Consider the following 27366-nt stretch of genomic DNA (forward strand, 5'->3'; position numbering starts at 1 on the left):
CTCAAGACGCAACCCATAGAGCTAATTTTAGGCGGCCTTCTTTTCGTCGGAAAATTCTCATTGCAATTTGCAAGCAAGATAAACGGTATGAGTTTTACTGAGGAAGAAAATTTGACAGACAATTGTTTGGAAAGCAAGAAAAATTGTAACATTTTTCGTAAATATATTTTTCAATCACTTTTTTATTTTACATATATCAAATTATTACAATAATTTTTCTATAAAAAATTTAAAAAAAATGCAATCCAAACATGACCTAAACCACGCTAATTAAGGTTGTGTTTGGATTGTATTTTCGGTCATTTTTCATGGAAAAATTACTGTAGCGATTTGATATATGTGAGGGAAAAAGGTAATAGAGAAATGTGATCACGAAAAACGATAATATTTTTCGATGAAAACAAGCAATCTACGCATGGCCTAAGCAAGTGATTTATGAAAACAGTCATAAAAGCTTTCTTTTGCCTCCTCAGGAATACAGGACACACTTGAGGGAAAAGGAGAGATAACCCAAAAAATTTTCTTTAAAAGAAAAAAAAAAAACAAAGGGACGTGAAAGAGAGGAGAGAAGGGGGAGGAGGCGGGGGGACATTAACAAGGAAGAATAAAGGAACGAGCTGGACGCTGGACTGGAGTGTACAGGACTGTGCTAGCTGTAGTTTTGTAAAATTTGCAATAGACAGCTGGTGTCGTAATAGGCCTTTTTTCTTTTTCTGGCAGCAATGGCAGGAGCAGGATAAAGACGCTGATGACGTGTCAAAGCAGTTTGGTGAAACGGATACAGCTAAATTTTGCAAACAAAAAAATAAAACTTTTAGCCAAGATGGAAATGGAAAAAAAATATATATATATATATATATATATAATTTTCTGACCCATATTGGATGAAGCCAGTGTATGTATACATGCCGGAAAGTTGACAACATGCTGCATGCCCAGCTCCTCCTGCTAATTTACTTTGTTTTGAAGGTAATTCCTACGTATGCTTGAACCAGCAGTCTGTACAAAAATTTAAAACTCTCAAGCAACTGAAATTCCAACGAGCCTGAGAATCATGAAAGAGAAAATGACCATTGCGTTTGGATGGGTGATTATTTGAAATATTAAGTATAATGCTTTTTTTTTTGCGATGTAACGTACGTGAGATAAAAAAATGATTACTTGAATAAAAATTACCTTGAAAAATATATTTATAATGCAAACAAATAAATTTTTGCCCAAATAATTGCCATCCAAATATATGTTAAAAGTTTATTACTCCTACATGTTTCATGTGATTAATTAAAAAATACAAGTATTTTTTGCAAAATGTCTTTTGAAATGTGTGAAATATGAAATTTTTTTTGAAGATACCTACAAACATATATTGTACGAGTATAATATGAGCATTTATTTATAGCAATGAGTGTGTTTGGATTGAGATGATTTGAAAAAAAATAATTTGCTTCACAAATCTCAATCATCTTTTATTTTTTTCAATCACCATTTTATGTTACATACATCATATCACAAAAAGTGCTAGATTAATTATCTCAAATAAATCATCAAAATAAACTCCCATCGAAACAAACTCGTTAATATGTTTATCCAAGATTCCAAATTAAATTCATGCAGAATTTTGTATTTTGCTCTCATGAAATTGCAATTCAAAGTGAGGATAGGTTTGTGGGGGGGATATAAACATAAAGTGAACATAGAAATTACATACAAATATTCTTTTGTTTTCAATTGTTATAACGAAAAGGCAATAATATACATGAGCCGTACGTACTGGTCACTCTCTCTATCTCTCTCTCAGATTTTATTTTATTTTATTTTTTCCTTTTTTTTTTCTCGAGAGAGAGAGAGTGTGTGTGTGTGTGTGTGAGAACTGAAGTTAACATTGGATACACATATGCGCCTGCATCAGCAACACCAGCAGCAGCGGCATCACCACTCCACCCCTGTACATGCTGAATATTGTTTAAATTAAAAAGAAAAAAGGAGGAGGGTTTCGTCGTAGCTTTCCGACCTGGATTCTCCCATTCTCCTTCCAATCTCCAAGGGCTTACGCCGCTGGTTCATTGGCTTTGTCGATTAAGTCTTGCAACACCGCCTCTGTCTCTTGCTTAAGCTCTCGTTCGCTCTCTTCGGCTCCACTCCTGTCGTTCCTTTCCTAAACCCTAACTTACCTTCCCGCCAATACCTAGGGTTAGGGTTTCCCCAGGGAAAGAGTTACCACTTGATTTATTCGATCTCTGTTATGAGTTGCAATCCGAAATTCGTCCGATTAGGGCAGGGTTAACAGGGTTTCTGTGTCAGAGAGAGAGAGAGAGAGAGAAGGGGGTTGGGTGTGATTCCTTGAATTTGAATGGCATTGGGTGATTCGATGGCTTCTAGATTTTCGCAATCATCTATGGCCTTGGCGGTGGTGTCCAATCATCTCGAGGAGTTAAATATTAGCACTAGTACTACCGGTAATAATAGCATTAATCATGAGGATGGTGAGAGGAGTGTTAGGGATTCGGAAACTGCTAGTAGTAGTTATGTTGGTGGTGCCGCGATGACGACGACAAGCATGGCCTATTTGCCTCAGACCCTGGTACTATGTGAGCTCCGGCATGACGCTTTTGAGGGTTCCTTGCCCTCTGGCCCGTCTGACAGTGGCTTGGTCTCCAAATGGCGGCCTAGGGACCGGGTAAACTTCCTTTCCTTCCCCATCCCCTATATCATTTTTTTCCCTTGTTTTTCATTTAGTGGCATTTTCTGGCATGTACTCTCTTTGGTTTCAGTTAGCTTTTTGTTTGTATTTTGCTAATTACCATTTGGAATGTCGAGGAATGCAAAGAAGATTTTTTTTTAAGCTCTTATTAAATGGACTTCATGATTATCAAATTAATTACTGCCCATGCATACATATTCATTAAATGCCACATTTTGGTAACTGATACACCTTACTCGTATTGTATCGCGGTATATGCGATTTTTTTTTGCATTATTTGTAGCTGTTAGTCAAGATTTTGGAAGCCAGGTGGTGATTAGATACTTTATCAGTATCATTCTGCATGGTCCTTGGGGCTCACGTGGGTATGCATTCTGTTGATGAGATGTTCAATTTGTGTGAAAGTGGTAAAGACTTTTATTCTTATGCTTTAGCAAAATTAGTGCGTAAGCAACTTTGAATGAAGTTTTATGTTTTTTATGGGTTGCGCCTAGGCTGCATGGCATTTAATGTGCTGTTAGAGATTTTGAGCCGGGGTCAAATTTGTTGGATGAATTATGTGGCCTAGCATAGCTGCTTTTGTGTGAATACTGAGCCATATGTGATGGTAATAATGATATCTAACAAGGTTTTCGGGGAAGATAAGTCAAAAAGAGTTATGTGGCTGGTCGTCCGATGAGTGCTCATGATGTACTATTTAATGTACTTTAGATTTGTAAGCATAATGATTAGTAATCTTTTAGCTGAAGGAGCTTCTCTTTTTGCCACATTTCAGACTTGCAGTGTTCTTTTAGCATGTGAATAGTACTTTATCTAATCCAACAATAAAACCAGCCTTTCACAATGTGTAATTTTAACCATTTTATTTATTATTTGTTTAATGCACTACTATACTTACATACATTTTCTTCAACGTGGCAAGAAAGATCTATTTTATGGTCAAGTTCTGTCACTTCTGGATGCACTTAACTTGCAGGCAAGGAAAGCCTATAATTTTATTCTTGTTAATGCGAATTTGGAATTTACTGCTGTTTGACACAAGTTCTGTTGCTAAATTTTCCGTTAGAAATTAAAAACATAATGCTAAGTATATCCGTTGATTAGTGGCAGTGGCAAGAAGGTGTTAGTTTATAGCAATTATGGATCATGCATACACTTCAAAAGGGAGATTGGGGCTCTGTAGCTGTTACTCTAAGTTTAAAGGATCACTTTATGATATAGCATCTTCTACGCAAAGAATTTGCAGACATCACGACTTCAAGAAGTTAACTTTTGCTCAGCAACAGAATTTTTTAATGACTTTGATTTTGAGTAGTCCTGGTTTTCATAAATAAAGCCTTTCCTACAAGGCTTCTTTCCAATATCAGGTCTTTTTCTTAGAGTCTAGGGCTTATTCTCCTGTTCCCATATGGAACATTGGGATCAGTGACAGTGATCTACTTTTTATTTTAAAACTTTCATCTCAGGAGATTCTATTTCCGTGCTATGTGACAAGGTGTTGTAAAGTGGAATATATTGTTGTTAACATGTTTTTGCATGTCCTTTGATGCCTGTTCAAATTAGGATCATTGAAGTTTGTTACTACAGAGGAGTTCAAAGTTCAGCACGAAGCATCTGTAATGAAGTTAGTGCTGGTTTTCTCAAATAAAGCCTTTCCTACTAGGTTTTTTTCCCCAAAATCATGCCTTTTTATTAGAGTCTAGGACTTACTCTCCTGTTTCCATATGGAATATTGGGATCAGTGATAGTAAGCTACTTTTGATTTTAAGAATTTCATCTTAGGAGCTTCTATTTCCGTGCATAGTGACAAGGCGGTGTAAAATGGAATATCTTCTTGTTAACATGTTTTTGCATGTCCTTTGATGCCTGTTCAAGTTAGGATCATTGAAGTTTGTTTCTAAGAGGAGTTCAAGGTTCAGCAGGAAGCATCTGTAATAAAGTGATTTCATAGGTTAGTGAAGACAAAGTCATGGAAAGGTTCAATTTAGTAACGTTAATAAAAGTAGCTTTGGTGGCAGAAACATTTGATATGGTTGGTGATGGCAGGAACTCTAGATGCTGCATGTTCCCTTTGAACAATCAATTTAGTTCACTGGAAGTTGATTTCGTTTTAAGTTATACCATTTGAAATATTATCCTGTTGCCCAAGTATAGTTCCACGCATTCTCAATTATGATTTGCAAGGTTGTGAGCAAATTTGGGCTATTTTATTTAAGTGGGTGAGGTTCGTGCTTGTGGCCTCTAAATAAAGAAAAGAGACATTGGAAATTGGCTATAGAGTACACTAATAAGGCTTAATTAATCAAGAATGAAAGAAAATGTTATCTGATATTTCTCTTAATTAAAGAAAGATATTGATAAGTATGATACGGTTGGATGCATCTTGCATACAATTGGTAGAGAAAATGGTTCAAACTTTTTATTTGGGATAATTAATTGACTGAAACTTGGTAAATCCTTGAACACATTTTCAGAAACGAGGTTCTGATATATGGTTTAAACACGTGTGCTTGACTGACTGTTCTGTTTATTTGCTTCATGGTTCTTTTGCTAGCTGGTACTATGTCTTCTTTTAGTTCATATCTGTATAGATTCTTCTTCTTCTTCATCTCTCTCTCTCTGCCCTTTTTTTGTTACTGATGTACTTTGTCCATCATTGTTTATAACATTCATCGCAGATGAAGACGGGATGTGTTGCCCTTGTTTTATGTTTAAACATTAGTGTTGATCCACCTGATGTAATAAAGATATCTCCTTGTGCCCGGATGGAGTGCTGGATTGGTATACTCAATATCTTTCGTACTTCTCGTTTTTATCTATTGTTAGCTCTGCATGATTATACTTTATCTTCAGCCATATCTCATGATGTTGAGTTTTCACTTGTTGATTTCTTATACTGTTGAAAAATCTTATGAGAATTTTTCAATAAAATATGCTTTTCCTTCACATAATGATTAATTCAGTGAGCTTCATGTGATGTTTGTATGTCTGTGGATGCATACTTTAATGCCTGTTCTAGGAGAAGTGTTTTTCTTCAAAAAAGGTCAGCATTGGCATGTTTAATTGCAAGGCTTGATATGTATTTTCATACTTATTATGATTTTTTATTAACAATAATATCCAAAATGTACAACCATGTGGCCATTTGAACCAATATGAGAATGGAGCTTACCTTCTTTCTCTTGCATATTGGAATCTTCATTACTAGCGTGCAACGACTTGTATTATCCTGTTCGATGGTGTTTCTGCTGCTCAGATTTGTGATACTTTACACATCCTTCTTCCCTGATTTCTGTTTTCCATATATCTTCCGTATTTTATATGTTCTTCTAGCTTTAAGACTATATTTATGAGATATGCGAATTCTTGTAAATTTTTTTTCTTATTTCCAATCTATTATTTAACAAGAATTCCTCTCGGGATGCCATTCCATTGTGCATGTACATGTATCTGGCATTTTTTTTATTGATCCCATTCATGCAAATAAAAGGCTTTGTCTTATTCTCGTTTCCCTTTGTTCCCTCTGTTTTCTTTTTGTTTGTTTTGTTGGATTTTGGGGTAAGGATTTGGGTGGTGAAGAAAATTGTGTAAGGTGATTCACTCAAACTGGTATTTTGTGCCCATCCGGTGCTTGCTTATATTTATGTCCACCCTTGAAATTGTAGTCGGTTAATATATTGAGGAGGATTGTCACGTTGTGGAATTACATTGGAGATATCTACAGGCTCCTTTTGGAGACGCTATATTCAAGTTGTCCTTTTGTATAGCACTAATGAATATAGTAATTTATCTATCTTCTTTTCTTTTATGCAGACCCTTTTTCAATGGCACCTCAAAAAGCGCTTGAAACAATTGGAAGAACCTTAAACCAACAGTACGAGAGATGGCAGCCTAGAGTAAGGATTTTTGTTATTACTCTTTTTGCTGGCTCATGTTGTTGATTGGGTATTTTGCACATATTAGGTGATGGTGTGGTCTGCATAACTTATATTCTTTTCCTAACATTCGTTCAGGCTCGCTACAAGATCTCTTTAGATCCCACTGTGGATGAAGTCAAGAAACTTTGTACAACTTGCCGTAAATATGCCAAGTCAGAGAGAGTTTTGTTTCACTATAATGGGCATGGAGTTCCAAAACCAACGGTCAATGGAGAAATATGGCTTTTCAATAAGGTTTGGTTACAGCAACTGGAGAGTTCTTCCCATGTCCTGTAATGGTTTTTTTTGTTGTTCTTCTAATTCTCTGTTGTATTTTAGAGCTATACACAGTATATTCCATTACCTATTGGTGACTTGGATTCTTGGCTGAAGACGCCTTCAATATATGTCTTTGACTGCTCTGCTGCTGGGATGATTGTCAATGCCTTTGTAGAGGTATCATGATATGCTTTTGCATTTTATTTGCATAACCAGTGGCAGAGTTAATCTGCTTTTTGTTGATTTATTTTGCTAATTTTTTGCCTCATATTCTCACAGCTTCAGGACTGGACTGCTGCTGCTTCTGCTTCTTCTGGTCCTTCTGCTAGGGATTGCATTTTGCTTGCAGCCTGTGAAGCACATGAGACTCTTCCTCAAAGTGCTGAATTTCCGGCTGATGTGTTTACTTCCTGCCTTACAACTCCCATAAAAATGGCATTGAGATGGTAAGCTATAGTACCTTTTCCCTGATCCCTGTTCTTAGTTGAACCGTTAAAATTTTTTTTTTTAAATTAATATCAGTATTTTGTGTTTTTCCTTTTCCCCTCTCCTCTGTTTCTTCAAAGAATAGGTTGTACAAACATATCTTTTTGTAAATGAAAACATTTATATGCATGTACAGATACTTATTGCAACTTATGTATTTTTTATATTAGGAAAGTTAGTTGTTGATATCCATTTTAAGTGATACTAACATGCTAATAAAACTGAGCTAAGGTGTCATTGTTGTTGTTTTGTTGATGAATGTTTTATTATCTGTAGTTGTGTAAGAGAAGTTTTCGTTGTGTGTGTGTTTTATGTTTGTGTTTGTCGCTTGCATCAAATCTTTGTGCTTGTGGAAATCATCTATCAAGTCGCTGTAGTTGGTGTGATGTGATGCAACTTTCTTGCGCTATGTACTTTATGTTGATTCTTGGTGATATCTTTCTGGGTTTTTATATGATAGTTATTTAGATATTTGTGTTTGATTTGACATTGCTTGTTTCTTTGTCTCATTTGCTGATGCCACTCACTTTCATTCCTTGTATGAAATATCTTGTCTTCCAGGTTTTGTACTCGTTCTTTGCTTCGTGAGTCTCTAGATTATTCACTTATAGATAGAATTCCTGGCCGGCAAACTGATCGGAAGACGCTTCTTGGAGAATTGAATTGGATTTTTACAGCAGTGACAGACACAATTGCCTGGAATGTTCTCCCACATGGTAGTGAATTATATATTGTGTTTTGCGTGATACTTTGGTGGTTCTTTCCTCTTCGATATGTATTTGAGCATTCTTCAACTTAAAAACCTGCAGATCTTTTCCAGAGATTGTTCAGGCAAGATCTATTAGTTGCGAGTCTGTTCCGTAACTTTCTACTTGCGGAGAGAATCATGCGCTCTGCCAATTGTTCACCACTTTCGCATCCCATTTTGCCGCCGACCCATCAACATCATATGTGGTAACTATTATAAACTCTTTACTCTGCTTCTATGTCAGTTGTTGTAGAACTGCAGAAAATATGTTGGAAGTATGATCCTTATCAAAATTTCACTCTGCATCTTATTCTCTGATTGCTTTATACACTTTAGGGACGCTTGGGATATGGCTGCTGAAATATGCCTTTCTCAGCTTCCAACTCTTGTTGAGGACCCTAATGCAGAATTCCAGGTTTGCCTTCTAGATTAATTTTTAGTATCTAGAAGTTTGTAGGATAAAAAGAGATGGGATAATCAATAGCATCATATCCCTTCCTGTTGTTGCAGTCTGGTTTAATTTTTTCTTTCTTTTTTGGTTTAAATTGTCAGCCTAGTCCATTCTTTACGGAGCAATTAACAGCTTTTGAGGTGTGGCTTGATCATGGATCCGATCTTAAAAAACCACCTGAACAGCTGCCAATTGTTCTTCAGGTAGGAATGTTTCCATCTCGAAATACCCCTCTGACTGAATTTTGGTTCTTTCTAAATTTTCATTGATGCAGGTGTCATAATTTCTGCATCTTTGATAACTCTAATTTTTTAGTTAATATCTATTGCCATCCATTGGCCAAATTACTACTTTTTGGCGATTGGTGTTAGTGATTACTTGATGTGTAAATTGATTATAAAATAATCCATATGATATCTAAGGCCTAAAGTCTGGAGTAATGTAGTGTCACTTCATTGGGTTTTTCAAGAACACCCTTCACATGATTAACTAACCACCCACTCTACTTTTTCTTCTCCATCAATAGTCATTCACTCTCACCTTATAAGCACACTTAGTGTGCCTTGATACTAGTGTGAGATCATTTATATGACCATATTATCTTCTCAGCTTGTTAAAACTGGTTGATCATATCATTTTACTGGTGAACTGCATAATTTGAAGGGTTGTGCACTGATGAGTATGATGGTGGTCACACTGATGATCTGACTGGCAGTTTTATGTGGTAATATCCATGGAAGTTCAGGAGAGATCATGCTGGCTTTATGTCATGAGTCTTGGGATGATGTGAATCATTTTGACCCTTAATGCTTGTGTGTACCCTTTTGCTTTTCTGTCAGTCATTTCTATTCCTTCCTTTGCCAGGTGAAAATTTAATCTAATATATGTCTATCCTATTGTAAGAATTTAATATCGACAAATGATGGGTAGGATCTTTTTAGTGACTGTAGTAATTGGCACTGGTTGAGATAGGGAGCAGGAGAAGGCCACAGCTCCAAACGATACAAATAATTGCCATAATTTTGTACTATTGCAGTACTTAAGTCCTCATCTCAACGACTCAACCTAGCCGCTGATTTTCTTTTTTTTTTTTGGGGGGGGGGGATGCAAAAACAAAGACATTTGAAAGCTACATGCTTGCATTAGATGAAAATTGCAGTGCAACATGCTCAACTCTTGTTTCCTGGCTTGGCCACTAGTCACATTGGTTGCTTGCTTTGAATTTTGATTTAATGCTAGCAACGGTGAGGGTAGTCTAGTGGAAATGGTCTGAACGCTATCATTGTATTCATTGAAGCAGCAGTAGCATAATCACATGTCATATTTGAAATCACAGTTCCTTGATACTTTCATTTAGTGAATAGATAATGCTGTTTATTAAACTGTTAATGATACCTTGTACACCCATTTTATTCATAGATATGTGTAAATAAGTTTAGGTAATCTCGAGTTCTAGTTTTGAACTCTCCTATTTAGATTTGTCGAAGAATGTTGAGTTAAAAATTTCCTTCAGGTTATGTTGAGTTAAAAATTTCCTTCAGGTTTTTACACTGTCAAATTGGATCACAGCTTTCTGCTTCCCATATATTTTTGAGTTTTGTCTTCTTGGAGATAACACTGGCTTTCTTGTGTAATGTACGGCCAACAATTGGTTTATTTGTTTTCAGGTTTTACTTAGTCAATGTCATAGGTTCCGTGCTTTGGTGCTCCTTGGAAGGTTTCTGGATATGGGATCTTGGGCTGTCGATTTGGTACTGATATTTTGCATTGTGGCAGTAAAATGTTTCTGTGGTTAATTAGTTTTTTGTTGGGTTATATGATAATATATGTGTATATATATATCCTATACTTGCAGGCCTTATCTGTTGGAATATTTCCTTACGTTTTAAAGCTCTTGCAAACAACTACTCCTGAACTTAGGCAAATTCTTGTGTTCATTTGGACAAAGATTCTTGCGCTTGATAAGGTGCATTCAGAAATCCTCTCACTACTATCATTTTTACTTCTTTCTGATGTCCATTAGCTGTTGTATCCTTAATTATGCTTCCCTTTGGCCTATCCCCTTGTTTTTGGAAGAGGAATTAATGTAGGACAGATGGGTCAGATGGAAGAATGAGAGGATCATGGCCTATGTCAGGGCTGTGAACAGCATGGGGGAACAGTAATGTTAGGAAATAAGAGAGGAAATTAGTGAGGAAGAAGAGGGAAACAGCTACTAAAGAAAAACTTAAAGATTCTCAGTCTAAATTAACATGAGAACACAAGTATTTATAAAGCAAAGAGCTTCCTAAAACTCCTATTTCCACAGGAAATTAACTACTCGTAGAACTTTTAGGAACTTACCATCTAACAATGACTCCAATTTTTACCTCATGTATTAAATAACTAAAAAAAAACCTCAAAGACAATTCTGGAAATTTCCAGTGACAACTAAAAGACCAGAAAACCCCTTAAGACCTAAATAATGGAAACTACTAAATCTGAGAATAAAACTATGAACTTAAATATAGACACCATTCTTGTTCCTAGTTGAAGTGTGAGGAAAAAAGCTATAATTTTGAATTTCCTTGAATTCTTTGTTAACTGCATCAGGAATTTGTAGCTTTTGCCTTGCATGACATAACCTGTCCCCCCTGTAGACATGTATGTAAAGACCAAAATACCCCTTAAGACCTAATTAATAAGAACTAAAACTAAGAATAAAACTATGATGAACCTAAATAAAGACACTATTCTGATTCCTACTTGAAGCTTGAGGAAAAAAGCTTTAATTTTAAAATTCCTTGAAGTCTTTGTAAACTGCATCAGCAATTCATAGCTCTTGCCTTACATGACGTACACCTGCCCCACCTGTAGACATGCATGTAAAGGGAACTTTTTTCTGCTTTTGTGAGTGAATTTTTTTTTTTTTTTTTTGGTTTTTTTTGGGGGGGGGGGGATTTTTAGTTTAAGATCCATAAACGGTTATTTGATTTAGTGCAATTTCACTTGCGCTTGCATGTGGTGTAAGTTGTGCTCGTATTTACTAATGATTTATTGTGTCAATAGTCTTGCCAGGTTGATCTCGTGAAGGATGGTGGACATGCATATTTCATTAGATTTCTCGACAGTGTTGAAGCTTACCCAGAGCAACGTGCAATGGCTGCATTTGTTTTGGCTGTCATTGTAGATGGTCACAGACGAGGTCAGGAGGCCTGTATTGAAGCTGGTTTGATACATGTATGCTTGAGGCACCTTCAGGTTTCAAGTCCAGGTGATTCACAAACTGAACCACTATTTCTTCAGTGGCTGTGCCTATGTCTTGGGAAACTATGGGAAGATTTTGCAGAGGCACAAACCATGGGTGTGCTGGCAGATGCCTCTGCTGTATTAGCACCTCTACTTTCTGAGCCCCAACCTGAGGTTTGCTCTTTGCTTCCTTCTTGTGTAAACAAGGATTTCTTTTCTATAGAGCTTAGCATTTAATGTTTAGTCATCTTACTTCAGAAAGAACTGGTTCAGGTTCGAGCTGCAGCTGTTTTTGCTCTGGGCACTGTCCTCGATGTTGGGTTTGACACATCAAGAGATGGTGCTGGGGGTGAGGAAGATTGTGATGATGATGAAAAAGTTAGGTCTGAGGCCAGTATTGTCAAAAACCTTCTGAATGTTGTTTCTGATGGAAGTCCTCTGGTTCGTGCTGAGGTTGCTGTTGGTATGTTTTAGGCTGATCTTATTGGATGGAGTATCAGTGTTTATGTAGCTATTTACACAATGCCAACATCTCTTCTATAACTGAACTCTCTCTACCCATAGAAATAGTGATTGGTGTTTGACTGAGTGCCTATGTGGTAGTTATAATACAAAATAGTTTCTGGCGGGCTACACCCCATGCTGTGATGCTGGTTTACTTATTCTGATAAAGGATTGGGTGAACTGATTCACTTAGTACATCGCTTTTTGTGGAATATCCCAAGTGTATACTTCCTTTGTTTATGTTGGACCTACTGGGTTTCCTGCTCTCTAGTAAGATAAAGCAGAAGTTATATGGTTACCTTTTTGAATTACTTTCAATGTTGGATCTGTTTTGCATGTGCTTGTTCCTGCTTGTATTTGCTTGTTGCATTTGTGTTGTTAAGTTGAAGTTGGTTTATCATTTAACTCATTTGCAGCTCTAGCTCGTTTTGCCTTTGGCCACAACAAGCACCTGAAATCTGTTGCTGCTGCATACTGGAAGCCTCAGCCTAACTCTGTGCTTGCTGCCTTGCCTGCGTTTGCAGTCAAGGGTTCAGGTAGTGGCTATACGACTCCAACACAATACATGCCTCATGGAAGTATTGTTCCATCTGCAGTTTCTCCTTTGCTCAGAGTTGGGGAAAACAGCCAGCCTGTAGTTCGTGATGGAAGAGTGTTTACCAGTAGCCCCCTTGCAACATCTGGAATCTTGCATGGCTCTCCTCTCTCTGATGATTCATCTCAGCATTCTGATTCTGGCATAGTGGCTGACTCCATTACCAATGGGGTAGTTAACCATGCAAGGCCTAGACCTCTTGACAATGCACTCTATTCACAATGTGTGTTGGCTATGTGCACTCTGGCCAAAGATCCATCGCCACGAATCGCCAGCCTTGGTCGTCGAGTATTATCTATTATTGGCATTGAATCGGTGGTTGCAAAATCAGTGAGGTCTACTCCTGGTAATGCCCAGCCTAGTGAATCCATGGCTAATGCCAGCACTAGTCTCACTGGACTAGCTCGGTCATCATCATGGTTTGATATGAATGGAGGTAAACAATCTTAAGTTTTACCTTATGTTCTCTGTTCTAAAATCTGGTTGTTAGAAAATGAAGTTTGCTGTTGCTGAGTTTCTTATTCTTGAGTTTGATTTTTCTTTTTCTTGTTAAAAGCTTTGGGACTTAGCATCTGTCTTCTTCTTATCATTCTCTAAGTCCTAATTTTATTCTTTGGTTGCTGTAGGGCATTTGCCTCTCACGTTTAGAACACCTCCAGTTAGCCCTCCTCGGCCTAGTTACTTGACAGGAATGCGGAGAGTGTATTCCTTGGAGTTTAGACCACATCTAATGAATTCTCCAGATTCTGGATTAGCTGATCCACTTTTGGCAACAGCTGGACCTTCTGGAGCTTCAGAACGCAGTTTTCTTCCACAGTCTACGATCTACAATTGGAGTTGTGGTCACTTCTCAAAGCCTCTTCTTACAGCTACTGATGATAGTGAAGAGATTATTGCCAGAAGAGAAGAGAGAGAAAAGCTGGCTTTGGACCGTATTGCAAAATGCCAACATTCTGGTATGTCATTATGCTGACCAATTCTTATTTTAAGTTTTAACTTTTGACTTTTCAGTCTTAGGATAATTTCTTCTTCTTCTTTTTTTTTTTTTTTTTTTTTTTTTGGGAGGGGGAGGATTAACAGCATCCTTGCCCTTTCTTTTGACAGCTGTGAACAGACTACGTGATCAAATTGCCAGTTGGGATGCAAAATTTGAGACAGGTACCAGAACTGGTTTGCTGCAGCCCTTTTCTCCAGTCGTGGTTGCTTCAGATGAGAGTGAGACAATCAGGTAGAGCAAGTTTATTCTGCCTTCTAGTTTGATATATCTGTTGCACATTGCTTTTCATGACGAATTCGCATAGCTAGCAGGCAGAGATATTTGGTCACTGTGATTTCCATACTTATGAATTGTATTGTTATCCTAGCAAGTTGCACTGTGGACTGAGGATGTCCATATGACAGCAACTTGCTTATCCAGGTTGTCATGCATATGCTATTTTTTGCGTACTTGGATATTCAAAATGCTAGATGTGATGAAAAATGTTTTATGTGCATGGTTATGGGTCGGTTTAGAAGCTTTTGTTTTTTATTTTTCTTTTTGGGGTACAATGTGTTCATGAAGTTCTTTCTTTCCTGTGGTATATTCTCATTTTTCTTGTTTGATAAATTTTGTTTTCTGTTGTATGTGATTTTGATCATTTTTCCATTCTTTGGCATATTACAGTGGCTTAAGAGGTGAAACTTGGATCATGAAAATGTTTCGACATCTTTTTACTTTTGTGCATGACAATTCAATTACTTCATGTTTGTGTCATAGAATCTGGAATTACGAGGAATCTACACTACTGAACAGTTTTGAGAATCATGATTACCCTGACAAAGGAATTTCAAAGCTGTGTCTTGTGAATGAACTTGATGAGAGCTTGCTGCTTGTTGCTTCAAGTAAGTCTCTTACTGAGCAAGTCTTAAGCAGGTCATATATGCCTGACTTTTTAGAATTGAATATACTATTAAACTTTACGCAGGTGATGGAAATGTCCGGATTTGGAAGGATTATACTTCAAAAGGTCAACAAAAACTGGTTACTGCACTCTCTTCGATTCAAGGTCACAGGCCAGGCGTGCGGAGTGTGAATGCAGTAGTCGATTGGCAACAGCAGTCTGGATGTCTGGTACATTTTCCAACTTTCAATGTATCATAAACTTCCATGGGATGAGTGGCTGGGTTCAAGTTCACTGATGTGCATGGGCTGGCTTGCACGCCTTTTACTATTGTTATCTCTTGTTTGTCCCACAGTTTCTGATACATCAATTGGTTGATTTGTGAACAGTTTGCTTCGGGTGAAGTGTCATCTATCATGGCATGGGATCTGGATAAGGAGCAGCTTGTAAATACTATCCCATTATCCTCAGATTGCAGCATTTCAGCACTGGTGAGTTCTGTTGCAATTCTTATCCTGTTGAGTGAAATGGTATTGTTCCCTTGTGATTTTTTATTATTATTATTTATCTCAACAGATTTTTTTAACCCTGAATCTGGATACAGCTTGTTGGACATTTTTGTCTTGTGACATATCTAACTAGCATATATGACCATGACATTACAGTCTGCTTCTCACATTCATGGGGGCCAGTTCGTGGCTGGTTTTTCGGATGGATTTGTGAGATTATATGACACTCGGACACCTGAAATGTAAGAATTGGTTAGACATTCTTTACATTTTTTCAGTTTTAAGGGCGAGAAGAATTATCTTCAATGCTTTCCACTTTCTTTTGGTTTGAAAAGCTATGCTTCTGTGATATAAATTGTTTCAGTATCTGCTTGAGATATTGAAATAATTTCACCAGGAAATCTCTGGTCTCATTCATAAACTTATACATGTTATAAGAAACAAAGGTTTGTGAAAGTTAGCATGTTGCGTTTTTTCTATCTTGTTTTCAACTGCACGTGTTTTTTTTTCTTCTTTTGACTCTGCAAATGTTTAGAGAGATTTCTTTTCTATGGCTTTGCACTTCATACCTGACATTTTATTGATATCTATTGTTTAGGCTTGTTTCTGCAACACAACCGCATACACAGAGATTAGAAAAAATTGTGGGAATTGCCTTTCAACCTGGACTTGAGCCAGGAAAGGTAAAATGCATACTCCTATCTGCTGCTACTACTTCCTAGTGAATGAGAAATCATATTCAAATCAGTTATTTACCTGAGATCAGCATAAACTCTTGTACCATTTTTTTTTTTTGGGCTCAGATTGTGAGTGCCTCGCAAGCTGGCTATATTCAGTTCCTTGATTTGAGACATCTCAGGGATACGTATCTCACAATTGATGCTCACCGGGGTTCACTTACTGCTTTAGCTGTCCATCGACATGCTCCCCTTATTGCTAGCGGCTCCGCAAAGCAGCTTATCAAAATCTTCAACTTGGAAGGAGAGCAATTAGGCAGCATTCGATATTACCCAAGTTTCATGGCCCATAAGATTGGGTCTGTTAGCAGCCTTACCTTCCATCCTTATGAAGTGTTGCTTGCTGCTGGCACTGCAGATGCTTGCGTTTCTATTTATGCTGATGCGACATCTACTGCAAGATGAGGATACTTGTAATGGCTTTATGAGACTTTCCTTACTGGTGGCTGATTGAAGATAAAAGAGTTCTTCAACAGAAGGATCTTTGGTGCAAATGAAGCGTAGAATGACAATTTGCTCCTTTTTGCAGTGAATGTGCTTAAAATACAAAATGACACCACTGCCTTGGAAGATGTATGTTACATATTCATTAAGTCTCTGCATTTAGAGGGTTGCCCAAAATTGGGAGCATCATCGCATTCATTGGAGGCTTTGGCAAATAATCAAAATACGTAGGTAAAAGAAAGGTGTAAATATTCTCTATTCTTCTGCTTCCTTTCTGCTTAGCTTGCACCTTTTGATATTTAGTACCTAATCTCTCCCTTTTGTTTCCATCATGGTCTGCTCATCTGAGACCTTTGTTCAATTTGTACAGATTAACTAAGTTTTCATTAATATAAATTAAATTGGTTGTAAGCAGTTATCGGTTGTATTCCCCTTCCAAGAACCGTTTACATCTTATGGTTTGGTTCTATGCTGCACTGAACATGTTGCAAGGTTTTTTGTTATTTAAAAGTAGACTGGATTCTATACTTCTTGCTGATAGTTTGAGCAGCTTGTTGAAATTCTCTACTCTTGTGCAACTGCAGTATTGTACCTTTTACTGAATGGAAGGCATTTGTATTCTATTTTCCACTGGCGTTCCACAGGTATACTATTATTTGATTGGGCAGTTTGTCTGTAGCTCTCTTGCGTTTCTTTTTCTTTTTTTTTTTTTATTTTCATATCAGCTTTACTGCACTTTAGATGGTATTGAACTGGGTTCCCTTTATTTAAAATTGCCGATGAAGTTCTAAGACACAGAGTATGCTTTTAGTTAGAGACTTGCTAGCGATCTCCAGATGTTTGTCCCGCAATAGTTTTTTATATCAATTTCATTACACGATGTATCTTATTTTTCTCGTAATATTTGAAGGTACACTAGTTCAGAATCTTCTAAATATTTAGGCAATTATGCCATGATTCACGTGATTTTTTTTTATTTTTTTTGGTTCAATTGGTAACATCTAGGGTATCGTGATGTACAATGGAGGGGCAAATCCAAATTGGGTTATACAAGGGGCTCGTTAAGATTAAAGGAACGTTGTGACCCACACTTTGAATTTTTTTTTTTTTTTTTAATTGTAAGGTGTGGAGTTTGAATCTCAATCTATAGCCTAAAGAGGAGTTTAAAAAATTTTACTCGAGACGGCATTTTAAATCTCTTTTAATGGTCAACTTACATATAATAAGTTAATTTTATGATTCACTTGAAAGAATATATTATTATTATTGAAATTTTCTGATACGGTAATTCTCCTAAATCTTATTTTGTCATGACCCCCTTCCCTCTCTTTTTTGCAAGCGTCTCTCCTCCCTGCGGGCCCGGGCCCCCAACTACTGAAGGACCACCAGAAAATGCCTTTCGTTTTCCCCTCGTCATCAGCCCGAACTCCATGCTGGACGCCATTGGAGATTCTGTTAGGATGGCGAATTAGAAAGTATCTACTGTGGAACCTGAAGTGTGAATATCCACAAAACTATGATTACAAACGTTATGGCCATAAAGTTAGAAATATCTACTCTGAAACATGACTTCCAAAAAGGGCATATAAATGAGAAAAATGTACACTATATAGACATTCTCAAATCCAGCAAACATGGCATAACGTAGTGACTAGGCATAAATCAACAAGCTGTATTCATTTTCCTCCCCTGGCCATGCCATGGCCGTTAGTTCCAGATAGAGGAGTTGAATTGCTTGTCATCTTAAATCTCCCATCAGTGTTTCCAAGAACATTAAGATCTTCAAACAGTCTATATGATGGAATAAAGGGCTTGTGTCCCCCAGGACCAAGCCGTGCATCTCCATTTGTAGCTGACACATTGCTTCCACTTACAGGTGTCATGCTCGTATGCTGTGAAGTTCTGGTTCCTTGTGAAGAGATGGATGATGTGGCTTGAACTGTTGAATATGCATAAGGAGATCTAGACAAAGGATTCGGGTTGCTAAAGTAACCAGGTGTGGCGGCCCATGGTGGTGGAGGGTAGCCAGTAGAGTATTGGTCAAGCGTTGGTTGAGCTTGGGGCCTAAACTGTGATTGAGGATCATGTTGGCTATAAAATCGAGAATGATACTTAGACTGCGGCATTTGAGACTCCTGTGCTAATTGTTGCTGTTGCGGCTGCGGTTCAAACTGTCGTTGAGGCTGAGCTTGAGGTTGTGCCCAAGGAGTAATGTAACTATTGACGGACTGGGATTGGTTATAAGCACGAGACACAGAAGAGTTGTCATCTCCTGTGCTTAGTGCAGTCCCCTCGTGTAGGTTTTGCTTTAAGGAAGTAGATGCCTGAGGCGGGGGAGGTGACATACTAGTTGACAGCGTAATGCTCAAGAGGTCTATCACATCTTGCTCTTTTGTAGTTCTAGCTGGTGCTGGTGGATCAGCAAGAACTAAAGCATCGCTCATGCCCAGGGTGGAAGATGCTTCCTGAGCTCTCATATCGCTGCTGTTACTTAGAGTGCCACCATCACTGCCTCGCATGGTTGAAGCCGGAGTAGCAGATATGTTTATTTTTGAGTGCCTGCAAACACAAGCAAAATTTTAGAAGAAAACATGAATCAAAGTGGAGAGAGCCTTTTGGATGCAGACCAAACATCCAGAACCCCAAACAGCAAGGATACCATCATGTATCCACAAGTCCCAAGGTTTCTTCAAACATTTAGTAAATGAATCCAAGAACTTCAAAACCTAAACACATATTACTGGCATTACAAAAAAATCCAACGGAACAATGAGACTGCCAATCTGTCATGTGAAGTTGATGACAAGTATAGCACATGAAATACAAATATAAATGAAGAAATACCTTCGTGCCAGCTGTGCGAAGTCATCTTCCTCTTCATCATCTTCATCAATCTGAATCCTGGGAACTGGTGAAGGGTTACCATTAGTTGTTTCACTCCCTTTTACAGCATTATCTTGTTTGATGCTAGAATGATGTTTGTCATTCAATTGGAGGTTGTGATTTGTCAATTCAACTGGCAGAGGTAAACCAGATGCTATAGCATCATGTTTTGCTAGCACATTTTGGAGGTTATCATTTAACTCCAGGCCCTGAGCTAGAAGTTCTTCATCCCTAGCACAAACATAATACACAGATCCACCAGCAAACCACTTCAGCAAGAACACCCAGTGAAACAGCAATACATGCAGAGACCAAAATACACACGCGCACACACAGAGACACAGAGGGAGGGAGGGAGGGAGAGGGAGAGAGAGAGACCCTGTAGTAGTCAACATCTGCATCAATTTCTTCTGGTTGGAACGACATTGCTCAACAAGATCAAGTATCACTTCATCTTTTACAGCCTACAGAGAAGTAAATGTGAGAGAATTTTCTGAAAATTTCGGAACCATGAACAGAATAGAGAGTTTTCTACCGAGTGATCACTTGGATTGACAGCTTGAAGCATGTCAGCTAAGAGATCCAGAACATCGCGCATAGACCCTATGTTTGACAAACTATAACCACAAAAATAATCCAAAATCAAACTATAAGCTAACAAAAAATATAAAGTGAAACGTAACAGACATAGAACACAAGATTTAGGAATATTGTGTAAAAATTTCGAAGGTAATTTTAACCTTAAATTTTCCATTTCTGCAGCCATGGCTTCATCAAGCCTAGTAGAGGAATTGCTTGGCATTCCATAGCCAGGCTGTGGATGTCGTGGTGTTGGATGCGTCATAGGAGGTGTAAATATAGGAGCTGTATCTAATGATCGCTGGGGAAAGCCCACACCGGAACGCTGATACATGCAGAATCACAAATAACACATAATAATCAACGTGGCTGCAGGGTAGCTTATGCCAAGTTAGGCAATAAACAGCATTCATAGAACATTACGCAGGTAATGTGGTATTGCTGAAAAAAGGTCATTTGTCAGCTTCATTAGAGTGCCTTCAAGGCGTGCTATAGTCTACAATGTAACATCATGCTTACATTGTTCTCTCATTTTTATTTTTTTTTTATTGTTCTTTATACATGAACTATACAACTTACTCTCTCTTAATTTAATAAATTGTTATTCCATGAATCCAGTTTATCTTTAATAAATTCTATTACTTTTGAGTTGAGGGTGTATCAGAAAAAATTCTGAAGAAATATGAAAAAACTGAAGCAGCACAATTCACCATATAAAATAGCTATCACCAAAATAAAATTCAGATAATAAAATCATTCAAAGATTAATGGAATCAAGTAATAATAGCAGCTTTAAGCAAACAGTCAGCTGTAATCCAAAATTGGACTTACCCTTAAGTCCTCATACGCCCAGTAATATTGGGGATATTTCCCTCCAGGGCCACCAAATGCCTCTTGCCAAGAGTCCAACAACATCAGTATTTTGTCTCTAACATGCATATCAGTCTGAAAAAAGAGTTGAAGCAACTCTATTGGAATGAATCCTAAGTGACAGGTTAAGCATGCATCCACCCAGAAAACAAATAAAAGTTGAGATACTTTACAGGTAGGGAAATGAAGGTCCAAAAAAAAAACTAAGATTTAAAAAAAGAGAAGACAACAAAACAAAACAAAACCAACCTCAATTAAATGACTTCTGAGGGATTTAGGTTTCATGGGTCATATCTTTGTTAATGCTGAAAATAGGTCACATTAAGCATTGCGAAGGCTCGTCGTACTTAAAGAGTATATAAACTTCCACAGTCTTAGCAGTGCAATTGCACAGCATTATTAAAAAGATTTTCTAACTACTCCCAACTCCATAGCAGCATTCAATTATTTGAATGTGATCACTATTAGAGACAACAAACTTGCAATTTGTCCTCTGCCACCACCCAAGTTACATACTCTATGGCTCATGCCACAGGCAATGCTGTTTTCATCACCGGTAGATCATATACGGACCCATGAAAGATTCGAAGTTGGAATTTAACAGAAGCACCCCAATGAAGTCACCCTACTTTCTTATTCAAATATGCAATATCACTAGCAGAGGATATCTGACTCGAACAAAATCTTCTTACAATGAACTCACAGGCATGCAAATAACAGAAATCTAATTGAAGCCAAAATATTAGCACGCTGTGTCATACTTTCAGAAATGGCTAGTACAGTCCCAATCAGGAAAAAAAAAAACACGTGCAGAGTTCTAACGTAAGGGAAACTAAAATGTTTATCAACACTCAGACTCATAGTCCCTTGCAAACGAAGAAAACTTGCCTTTTTCTTTACAATTTTGACCATCTCCTGTAAAATGTTCCTATCAGCTATCTGAAAATGGACGTAATCACCACAATTCTTCACCATTGTCTCTAGAAGCTATACAATATATAGGGCCACGGTTAGCAAGCTGCAAAGGTGAAGTAGAGATCCAACAAAATAGAATTGAAACAAAAGCTACCATGTATGCCAGCACCACGATTAAAAGAGACAATAGGAAAAAAAAAACCAAGTGCTTGATACCAGTTCTAGTTAACAGCAACCCACAGACATTTGCAGCAAATAACAGAACAACTCCCACCCAACCCCCCCCCACCAAAACCAAAAAAAAAAAAAGGACATGTTTTCTTTGAAGCATCATGTAAAGTGCAACTGAAGACAAGAATTCCAAATCAATTACCGTCAAGGCAAGTAGTTGAACTTTAGGGTTCTTGTGCTGCAATCTTTTCTTCACAGCTTTGACAACATCTTTTGCAAGCCTGAGCAGTATTTTAAAAAAAAAAAGAAAAGAAAAGAATAGAATAGAATGGAAGAATTCAGTGAATCCATTTCTTTCAGTCGGCAAAATGACGTAAAGATTATGAGTTTCCAACATGGATGAATTGGAAGGACTAGGACAAAGTACACAAAGGGCATGCCTAAGGTTTTCCCTTTCTATCTGTTCTTTGCCAAACACCTTAATGATATACTACGGAAGACCCAAGAGTTGATCCCCACGATCACAAATTCACAATTCAAAGGTAGGAATCATATGAGCAACAAAGCCCACCTCGTTCTCATTTATGTCAAGCACCTACCAACGCCATCAAAAGCTTGAAACTCCTCCATTTTAAATTCACAAGTTAAGTTCAAACATCAAATCAAAAAATAATTCCTTCTACCCGTGTTACAGACCCCTAAAAAACCCAATAAGCACAGCCTTGAAATTCTAGTCGAATGGTAATATCGTACCAACATAAACAATATAACATATGCCTGTCAGCCTCTGTGGACTGAAATTCTAGTTTCCTAAATCTCAAAACAAAATTCGCTGCACCAAAATTTAAAAGGAAAAAAAAGTCCAGAAAATCCAGTATTCCCCAGAAGGAGGACAAAAAGTCAGCTTTTGAAGGAAAATTCAACACCTTGGACAAAAGGTGCCAAAATTCTGAGGACAGTTAAATTAAAAAGAAGAAGAGGGTATTTGTATGCATACATAACCACAAAGAACGAAAAGTTATTTTTAAAAAAAAAAAATACCACTGATTGGAGTTGAGGGTATCGCATATATCAATATTCATAGTCCAATCGGGACCGATCAAGAACTCGCTGGTGGCCTTCTCCACTCGAACTATTGCCGATGATGACGAAACTGTGGCTGTATTATAAGAAGAAGATGGTGAAATTGATGGCATCATCATTTTGTTCTTTCTTCCTCTTCCTCTTCTGCGTGGGTAAATTGGAAAGCTTTCTGCTGGAACACTAGTAGAAAGAAGGATTAACAAGGAAGGAGAGGAGAATTGAAAGACTCGTCAGGGTTGTGGTTTGTCGTCAAGGGTTAAATTTCAAAGAAAAAACCAGCCTTAGCTATTTGCCAATAGTGGTATAATATGTGGATATTGGATGCATGGATTTTTTCAACTCACTGGTGCGGAGTGTATTTCGTTTACAATTTATACAAATATAGAGCGAGAATTTAAAAAAAAAAAAAAAAAAGAGAGAAGAAGAAGAACCCAATCCAAGGAGAAGAACCCGTTTAATCTTTTGTGCTTTGCAGCTTCTTTCTTTCTTTCTTTCTTTCTCTCTCTCTTGTAAGAAACTTTTTGTATATAGTTGTATTCCTTTGATGATGACGATATGATGCTAGTAGCGTATTCCCCCGTATTCTTCTACCATTTTTCTCTTTTATGCCTTTGTTTGGGATTGGGGGTTTCTCTCTCCTAGTCTCCTGGTTTATCTCTTTCTTCTTTTTTGGTCAACTTTTGTTGTAATAAAATATCTTTTCTCCCGAAATTTCGTTTTACCTTTTTCTTCTCTCCCTCTCTCTCTCTCTCTCTCGTTGTTGCACAAAAATGGGAAAAAAAAAAGAGGAAGAAAAAACGAAAGATGAAGAGGCAGAGGAAGAAAACAGGACAGATAAGAGACGAGAGTGGAGGTTTTTAGTTGGGTTCTTCAGCAGACGCGCCCACTTAATATTCTTTTATTTACTCCACTCGCCAGTCTCTTCCCCCCGGCACTGAATAATTAATAAATGGCACAACACTCTGATACCGTTTGGATTGTTATTTTTCAAAGTATTTTCATAAAAAAATTAGTGCAGTGATTTGATGAATATAAAATCAAAAGGTGATTATAAAAAAATTAGTATAGTAATTTGATGAATATAAAATCAAAAGATGATTAAGAAATGAGTTCACATATCCAAAAAAAAAAAAAAAACATATTCTCTGGATGATGCTCAGGGATGTTTGTACACCAATTCATCGGCCGTTCCTTAAACCGCATACTAACAAAGAAATTCTCAACCTTTCTTCTTCAACATTTCTCTACGACTAGTTAAATACCGTACCATTACAACAATTGCTTAATCTATTAACACCTTTGTTCTCGCATGAATTAATGGATGGTGCACTTGGAGAAAAGCCACCCGAATTTTGGTTCTTATCAAAATTTGGAGCATTCTGATGAACAAATTCATAAGATCTTATTCTTCTTGAAATTAATTTTTAAAAACAAAACAAAGAGGGAGAAAAATGAGATAAAGAGGTTGGGGTTCTCATAACTATTAGTACATATACAGATTAATATGGCATATGTAGACACTAAAATATTAACAAGCGAGCACCATATGAGTATACTATATACTAAAATTTGTGTTATATTTATTGTTGGGATAATTTTAGAAACCTCTCCCGAGATTTCTAACTATTTCACTAGCCTCCCTCCAGATTTTAAAAATTACACTAATCTCAATTGAGATTCAGTATCTCGTAACATCTAAACCCAATCAACAATTAAAAAGTGATATTAGAATAGAGAAGATAATATGATTACACCATTGCCTTCATCTACTAAATTATTTAACTAATTTAACGCTAGCTCAAACATTAAATAAAACATTAGAATTTATTGTTTTATTATTGGGGATTAAACATTTAAACCACATATGGCATGTAGAATAGTATATCATTCTACGTATTTCACTTAATGTGAGATTCAAATTGTTCTTTTCAGTTACAAATCCATTGTCAAACATTCTGAACAATAAATAATTAAAAAAATGTAATTAAAATATTACAAAGAGCGAATTTTAATGCCATAAAAATCTCAACATCTAACCTTAATATATTGATAAGATTATTTATAATGTTAAAGTTTGTTCTGTGTACTATCTTGATTGTAAATTTTTTTGATTATTTATTATTGATTATATTTGACAATGGGTATATAACTGAAAATAGTAATTTGAATCTTATATTAAATTAAAAAATATATTATAATATTCTATTTTTTAATGCTATATGTGATTTGATTCATAATGATAAATAGAAATTTTAAGTGTTTTTTAATGTATGGATTAACATTCAATTAACTAAATAATGTAATAAATGACGGGTAATAATGGAATCATATTATTTTTCTCTCATAATATCATTTTTAATTATTGATTGGGTCTGAATATTGCGAGATAATTAATTTTAAAAGAGGTAAGTATGATTTTTAAAATTTAGAGGGAGGCCAGTGAAATAGTCAGAAAACTTATAGGAGGTTTCTCAACTTATCCCTTCATTGTCTTAGCGTTTACAATTATATATAATGTAGCGGTCCCAGGATGCTCCAATTGTATTGTACGGGAGACGGCAGGGCAGAGCCGGAGCGTAAAGATTATACGCGAAGAAACGAGAGTGGTTGAAAGGCTTTGACTACAAAGCCTTTGCTGGGGTTTGGAACAAAATTAAATTTTGGTTAAGCAAAGGTGGGCGTGATGTGATGCGCTAAGAATTGTGAGTGGTACAAGTCAAACAACATGGATATATAAGAGAGAGGGATGTATTCTGGTTGGAGCCGCTTTTGTTTGTCATCTCACAACTTTCTTCTTCCTTTTTTCTTTAATTGGGCGTCTGTTGGGCAATGGGGCGGGGTGGGCGCCAACATCACAACCACAGATAATAAAATGGATGACTCAAACGAATTTCAACATGTTATAAATTTATAATTGGATAATATGTACTTGTGTTAAAGGCACACCTGTGTGTGTAATTTAAGAATAAATTAATTTTTATATAATTTTTTAAATGAAATTAGGGCTGTCAACAGGCCAGATTTGAACTCGAATCAGGTTCGAATCCTGTAATTTTTTTCGAATATGGGTTGAGAAATAATTTCGATACCCGAACTTGAATCTGGACTCCGACCCAAATCCATTTACTCTAACAAAAAGCGGATCGGATATGGAATATGGGATTTCGACTCGTATCCGACTCGAACCCAAAAATACATTAATCATTATAAGAATACAAATATTTCTAAATATATTCTTTTATTAAATTAATAAAAGTATTCTTTTACCAAATTAACCAAATTACCTGCATCCCAGATGAAGCATTTAAGAAATTAGGATCTGGAAGAGGCAAACTTGTTTGACCAAAAATGTATTCATCACAAGTTACATATAAGTGCTTTTTACTAAATATCCTCGGATCATGTTGGGTCTTTTTGCTAACATGCATAAAAGAAAATGAATGATATATGCTGGGGCTTTTCCTTTTACGTAGATCTAGACCCGACACGGACCCGTCGAATATGATTCCGGAATCTTGAGCACAAGATCCGTCGATATACGAGTCAGATCCAGATATAGTATATTAAAATGGATTCAGATTCAAAATTTTTCAATTTTAACCCGAATCCGATCCGTTGACAGGACTAACTGAAACCCTTGTTAGGTTTTCCTGCGGTATATGCACCCAATTTTGCTTGTTTCGACTTTCAACATCAAGATGAAGACACCAACCTTCGTAATATGTACAAAATTTTGTTTGTAATTGCGGTTCAGGATCAAGATTAAGATACCAACTTTCGGTTTCTACCGAGAATCCAAACTTATCGGTCCAACTAGAATTTCAATGGAGTAGTAAATTAACATATACAGGGAGCACTAATGGGACTCCTAAATAATGCAGTTACCTACATTTATAATTATCTTTTTAGGGTTAATTGCAGCTCGTACCCCTCAATTATTCCTTAGTCAAACGTTTTAGCACTACGCCAAATCAAGCTAAACTGGGTGGCAAAAAATGGTGTCCTAACCAATCTACCCTCAACTTCTTTTTGAACTTCCAAAAGTCCCACAGAAGGGGAGGCAAATTTCTTAAGAAAACAAATTACCTTTTTTTTTTTCTTAATAAACAAAGTATTACCGGACACATCACTCACATATAATGAAGTTTTTAACAACTTAAAAGTTAATGCAATTTTTGGAAAATAATAAAACAATCAATTTTATGTCATTTTACTTTTGATTAAAAAAATCTCTTTACTTGTAAATTGCTTAGCTTGTGTATTACAACTACCAATCGTTCCATTAATTTAATCAGACTTATTCAATGATCTTTAGTTCTTAATGTATCATAACGTCGTTAGCTAAAACAAAGAAAAAGAAAAAAAAATTAGAACGTTCTTATCAGC

At 36.7% G+C, this 27366-nt stretch overlaps 2 protein-coding genes across 5 annotated transcripts; one reads left to right on the forward strand and one right to left on the reverse strand.

Annotated features, from left to right (window-relative positions):
* The first annotated feature begins 1923 nt into the window (after window positions 1–1923).
* On the forward strand, window positions 1924–17109 carry LOC113774662 (regulatory-associated protein of TOR 1-like). Of its 4 annotated transcripts, none has more exons than XM_027319256.1 (23): window positions 1924–2677; window positions 5380–5482; window positions 6515–6597; window positions 6715–6873; window positions 6958–7074; window positions 7177–7343; window positions 7945–8099; window positions 8193–8337; window positions 8468–8546; window positions 8684–8785; window positions 10250–10333; window positions 10438–10548; window positions 11631–11984; window positions 12084–12273; window positions 12731–13345; window positions 13536–13865; window positions 13972–14137; window positions 14666–14790; window positions 14874–15019; window positions 15179–15280; window positions 15455–15540; window positions 15897–15981; window positions 16102–17109. In XM_027319256.1, the coding sequence occupies exons 1-23, from the start codon at window positions 2351–2353 to the stop codon at window positions 16438–16440; spliced, it is 4170 nt and encodes a 1389-aa protein (XP_027175057.1). In that variant the 5' UTR covers window positions 1924–2350; the 3' UTR covers window positions 16441–17109. The 4 variants fall into 4 exon arrangements, with proteins under 4 accessions (XP_027175057.1, XP_027175058.1, XP_027175059.1 ...); XM_027319257.1 differs by having other exon boundaries at window positions 13975–14137; XM_027319258.1 differs by having other exon boundaries at window positions 14014–14137.
* Window positions 17110–17955: 846 nt separating this feature from the next.
* On the reverse strand, window positions 17956–23610 carry LOC113775390 (TOM1-like protein 6). Its single transcript, XM_027320242.1, has 9 exons — window positions 22939–23610; window positions 22100–22178; window positions 21700–21798; window positions 20773–20886; window positions 20103–20266; window positions 19898–19979; window positions 19741–19826; window positions 19324–19593; window positions 17956–19038 (listed from the first exon to the last, which is right to left on the reverse strand). Exons 1-9 carry the CDS (start codon window positions 23097–23099, stop codon window positions 18156–18158), a joined length of 1938 nt encoding a protein of 645 aa, XP_027176043.1. The 5' UTR covers window positions 23100–23610; the 3' UTR covers window positions 17956–18155.
* Between the last annotated feature and the right edge of the window lie 3756 nt (window positions 23611–27366).

The sequence above is a fragment of the Coffea eugenioides genome, chromosome 6 (genome assembly GCF_003713205.1).
Source record: "Coffea eugenioides isolate CCC68of chromosome 6, Ceug_1.0, whole genome shotgun sequence".
NCBI classification, from domain to species: domain Eukaryota; kingdom Viridiplantae; phylum Streptophyta; class Magnoliopsida; order Gentianales; family Rubiaceae; genus Coffea; species Coffea eugenioides.